Consider the following 5710-nt stretch of genomic DNA (forward strand, 5'->3'; position numbering starts at 1 on the left):
TTCTGGTAATTTTCTCCAGGTTTCTGGAAATGTTCCCATGTCACACGGACATCGAACATAAGTCTAGCTTTTTCTTAAGCTCTATATTATTTAGATCTTTTTTGTAAAAGTGAACTAAATAATATTCTTGAGAAAGCCCTTTCCAAACAATGCCAGATTTGGTTCTCATTTTCTTAATAATTACTTGGACTGGGGAAAATCCAAGTAAATCAAATCTATTTTTGATTTCTTCAGGTGACTTATAGTCACTTGAGAGACCTTTCAAGACGACTTTGAACATACGTTCAGTTTTGTCGACATAAGTAAAAAAATGTGCATCTTTTCTTCAAGAAGTTTTAGAAGAAGTTCGCGATCTTTAAGAGTTTCCGGCAAAACGCGACAGTCTCTTTTCTTTGCGATTTGGAAGGAAACCTTGATTCCCCTAATGGAGTTCAAGATCTCCTGCCTAAATCCCCCAAATTCGGAACAACTGACCACGATAGGCGGCACTCTTTGCTTCCTCATTTGAATCAAAGAGCCTGGGCTAGAGGCTGCTTCGATTTGGTGTTCGGAAAATTTGTCTAGAGCATTGCTGATTTCGATACAATTACTAACATTATTCATTTCACCCTTTCTTCCAAGTCCGCATTCCGGAAAAAGGTCCTTTCTTCCATTCTTGCCACGTTTAGTGACAGTTTTAAATCCCACTTTTTTGGAAGGAAGTTGTGAATTCAGAGATTCACCCTTCCTTTTGTTTGTAGTTGCAACCATGTTTAGTGAATAAACGAAAGAAGACCTCCTAAGAGGTCGTAAAGGGATCAATAGTAGAAAAAATAGTACTGATAAGTACTGCTTTAGTAGCACTGAAAAGTACCACTTTTAATTTGAGCACTGAAAAGTACTGTTTTATTGCTTTAGGTAGATTTTTATGTAGTTTTGTGTAGAATCCTTACAGAATCTCCTACAGTGAATAATTTTAAAGATTTATCAACCAATTCTCCCAGAATTTTTTCCAGCAATTTTTCAAAGGATGCTTAGTAGATTTTCTCCAGAGTTTGGTGCAGGAAATCCTTGAGAATTCGAAAGCTACCACTGCCAGTAGCTTCCTCAGGTATTATTTTCATTTGTTTTTTCGAAGTAATCCTAGAATAGGCATCTTTAAATATTTTTTTCACCAATTCTTCAACCGAATTCTCCAATCTTTACTCTAGGAAATCTTCCAAAGATTAGAACAGAATTTCTTTCGAAGAAATCCACAAAGGTTTATAACTGAGCTTGAAGCTTAAGTTTTTTTAAGAATGAACCCTCCGCCTTTCATGTAAATTTCTTAAAGATATGCACATTTCCTCCTAGAAATCCAAAATTCCTTGAAGGGTTCCTCGAAAATTTTTTTTTTCTCGAAATTTCTCCAGCATAGTTTCTAAAAAAAAAATCCATGCAATCTTCAAAAGTTAATTAATTACCTCACGGAATAATTTTTCAGAAAAAAAAATCCTTGGCATTGTCCTGGAGCAATTCCTGGAAGAATTCCTAAAAAAAATTCAGGACAAGAAAATCTCAAAGAATTACTGGAGGGATTTCCGTAGAAATCATAGGAGGAATCTCTGGAGCAATTTCTGAAGGTACCTCCAGAGAAACCCTTAGTTAAAATCTTTTATAAATACTGAAACACAATTCTATAGGAAACCCCTAATAATTTCTGGAGGAGGTATTGATTTAATTTTAAAAGACGTTTTGATCGGGAATCTTGGAGGATGTCCCATGGAAATCAATGGATGAATTACTGGATAAAATCTTAGAGGAGTAAGGACTTTTTTTTTTTGAATTTCTCAAAGAATTTTTAGAGGAATGCAGCTGCTTTCTGAAGTAATCTTTAGAGAAATGTCATTTGGGAAAATCTAGGTTTAACATTTTTAGAGAAATTCCTCGGGAAAAAATATTAAATGAACTCGTTAAGTAATTTCCGGAGTAGTAAGGTACCGCGGGGCAAGTGGGAATGAAAAAAACGATAGTTCAAACAAATTGTTCAATAAAATTTTCAAATGTCAATATTTTTCAAATCCAACAACACAATCACGTTTTGGCAACATATTTGCTGGTGTGTGCATGAAACTAATCGAATAATTTCGAAATTGTGAAAACCTTGGAAGAAAGTTTTAGAATGAGCCAATGGACGCAGTTACCTCGCTAAGCGGGGCAAATGGGACACATCCAGTTTCATGCGTCAATCCACATCATTAAGTCAATCATTACAATAATAGGATTGATAAGTCATAGATTTTTAATTTTAAGTACATATTTGATGTACATAAGGGATCAACCATAAAATACGTTACGTTTTAGGAAGAAACCCTTTATTTAATAGTATGTCACCTTACATTTAATATTAACTGAAAATTCCTCAATAAAAGCGTAAAAAGGAATTAAACATGTTCAATATATATCATTTATAAGTTCTTAATTAAGATGTAGCACATAAACAATCAATAATTGACGAAATTATAAATATGTTTTGTTATTATTTATATACATGACAGAAAACCACCTTATGGGATGGAATTGTTTTCCATCACTACTTAATTTGGTAGAAATAACAAATGAAGTTCAAATAACATAGAAAAGTAATCGTTCTCATGATGCATTTCAAATTTCAGCTGTGTGTTTGTTCAATTTTGAATTCGTATTTCCAAAATAAAAAAAAAAATAATTAAAAAATAAAGAATAATAATACTTTTCTTCTCCCTCTTATGCAATTACGTAATTTGAGGTTGATCTTTTTTGATAAAAATCATTTGTTCGAATGTTTTAGTGCTTCTCTCTAGCAAAATGTATGGAACGTGTACGAAAAGTTTTGATTCTGGTTTTTGTTTTGATAGGTCCCACTTACCCCAGGTACAAATAAATTTTGGGGTAAGATAGACCATCGAAAATTTTATATGAAATGAAAACAAAATACTGGTTTATCGTTAGCAGCTTGTAGTAATACTTAAAATTGTTGCTTACAGATGAATATTCGATTTATAACACATTTATTTTTTGCAAGTCAATGCAAGACGTGAAACGTGTCACAATTTGTCATGCAAGTTGAAAATGGCGCTGACCTGACAACTGTTACATGAACCACATGGTAATAAAAATAACAATATGTTTAGTACTAAATACATTCCTTGTCATTGTATCTTCAACTTTCTAGAAGAATACCCCCATGAAAAACTTTTTCTAGTTGAGCTATGACGAAACGCCCCACTTACCCCGGATTCTCACTTGCCCCGGGGTACCTTATCTGAGCATTTGGGCACTTGATTAAATTTCTGATGAAATTCTTAGAGAAATATCTGCTCTGATGCTATGAAGAATCAAACTCTTATCTGCTGATTCCTATTATGTTTCGTTTTGTTTTCCTGGTTCCTGTTTGGTCTTTTTTGTTGATAATTACTGCACAGTCCATTTTGCGGGGATTCACACTAAGGTGATTATTTAATCGCATATAGAGTTGAAATCTCGTGCAAAAACTGCTAGCAACATGTTTTGCACAAATCAGAAAGTCTAAACCTGTTGCTGGTAGCACATCGAATATTTCTCCAATGGGGTTGCTAGGCTGGCTTCAGGTTTCCCTATCATGGGCGTTGGTTTCTTGTGAAGGTTTGGATAATTGATATCATTTAAGACTTGTGTGAGTTAAAGTGTATGATTGCAGTGAACTGGATTCATCTCCAGGAAATCGACAACAACATAATCGGATGTGACTCCCAGTACCATCAGCATATGATAGACCATGTGTTGCGAAAATCAAATCCACAATCATTGCCTGTTTTCGAGCCATCCTCAATCAACGTCACGTTCTATCTGTTGACTAGTTCAGACCAAAATACCAGTACAATGCTGACCACTGGCGATATCCAATCCCTCCAGAAGTCCAGTTTCAACAGTTCTAACCCTACGCGAATCATCGTACATGGATTTTGCAACTGTCACCTTTCGGAGTTTTGCGTAACGACCCGCCAGAAGCTTCTCGAACATCCTCAACAGTACAATGTGATTACGATGAGTTGGCCTAGCGGAAAATGGATTTGGGACTATTGGACGGCACGCTGGAGAATAGTCCCAGCTTCGCAGATATTGGCCAACTTCATCGATTTCCTGCACAGCGATGGAGGCATGAAGCTTCAAGATCTGTATTTGGTTGGGCACAGTTTGGGAGCTCACCTTTCAGGATTGGCTGGTAAGTTAGTCAGTAATGGTAAAGTTGGAACTATCGTTGGGTTGGATCCAGCCAAACCGGAATTTGACATAGGGAAACCTGACGAAAGGCTTGCGATTACCGATGCCTCTTACGTTGAGGTTATTCACACCAATGGCAAAAGGTTGGGCTTGTACGAACCAATTGGCCATAGTGATTTCTATCCGAACGGAGGAGTTAACCAACCCGGGTGCCTACCATGGTGGACTGGAGGTAGGTCTTAAATGTCTTATCTGTTGATATAATTTCAAATCTTTCCAAACTTCTATTTCAGCATCCTGTGCACACGGACGCGCTTGGGAACTCTACGCGGAATCGATCGAGTCCAAGCTAGGTTTCTGGTCAACGTTGTGTTCCAGTTTGGATAAAGTCATAGATACAGGCTGCCGTAGTCCGAAGGCAAAACTTAAGATGGGCGGAGATCCTATCATTCAGGAGGGGCGTGGAATATTGACGGTACAAACGAAGGCGAAGGCTCCCTATGCGGAAGGGAAATTGGAGCTTAGTAATCACATATAGGGATGACAGTATTTGAAAAATTAATTTGATATACACATAACGCTTTGCCATTCTCGTACAACAAAGTTGTACTGAAAGGCTATAAACGGTACCACCTAATAGACAGTATGGAAATGCGAGTTAACAGTTAACTACATAATAAACGATACAAAAGATGTTCGACATAGGATGTTTAAATTAATTTGGACAGACTGTTTTTGCAGCAGGTTGGAACTGGTTCAACCCGTTCTGAATCACAGTTTCAACCCCAACCCGATTCAGGTCTTCCTGTAGGAAAATATATTTCCTCCACAAATTCAAAATTCAAAACCACCCTTTATTTAGAGGCTAGTTATTTATTACTATTCATGACGACAAATCTCTTCTTCTTCTTCTTTCTGGTATTACGTTCCCACTGGGACAGAGCCTGCTTCTCAGCTTAGTGTTCTTATGAGCACTTCCACAGTTATGTCTATGCCATGGGAAGTCGAGAAAATTTCCAACCCGAAAAGATCTTCGACCGGTGGTATTCGAACCCACGACCCTCAGCTTGGTCTTGCTAAATAGCTGCGCGTTTACCGCTACGGCTATCTGGGCCCCTGACGACAAATGCCTAAATTTATCTGTTGGCTGTTGATCCGGAAGATTTCCAAGGAAATTTTGAGCGGCTGTTGCTGCCTCATGTCGGGAATCTTCCGGCTTATTCAATAGACAATTTCCGTGAAATTTTTTTATTGGCTTATATGCTTTCTGTCAATTCTGTTCAATACTGAACAAACTTTCCCAAGGAACCGATATGTTTTGGAGCCTTTAACTATTAGAAAACAACGAAAAACTTGCGGCACGTTAGTTCACCTCTCGGTCCCCTACAATTTGTTTCACCTCGAAAAAATGCAGACCCCTTTTTCCCCTATGGTTTTGAGACCACGTTGTGGTGAATTTATGACCAGATAATTTGTTTATTGACTGTTTAACGATAAACTTGCGACGATC

General features: G+C 37.2%; 1 protein-coding gene across 1 annotated transcript; it reads left to right on the forward strand.

Annotated features, from left to right (window-relative positions):
• The first annotated feature begins 3459 nt into the window (after window positions 1-3459).
• On the forward strand, window positions 3460-4902 carry LOC5570298 (pancreatic lipase-related protein 2). Its single transcript, XM_021852626.1, has 3 exons — window positions 3460-3621; window positions 3677-4432; window positions 4494-4902. Exons 1-3 carry the CDS (start codon window positions 3564-3566, stop codon window positions 4736-4738), a joined length of 1059 nt encoding a protein of 352 aa, XP_021708318.1. The 5' UTR covers window positions 3460-3563; the 3' UTR covers window positions 4739-4902.
• Window positions 4903-5710: the final 808 nt, after the last annotated feature.

The sequence above is a fragment of the Aedes aegypti genome, chromosome 3 (genome assembly GCF_002204515.2).
Source record: "Aedes aegypti strain LVP_AGWG chromosome 3, AaegL5.0 Primary Assembly, whole genome shotgun sequence".
NCBI lineage: Eukaryota > Metazoa > Arthropoda > Insecta > Diptera > Culicidae > Aedes > Aedes aegypti.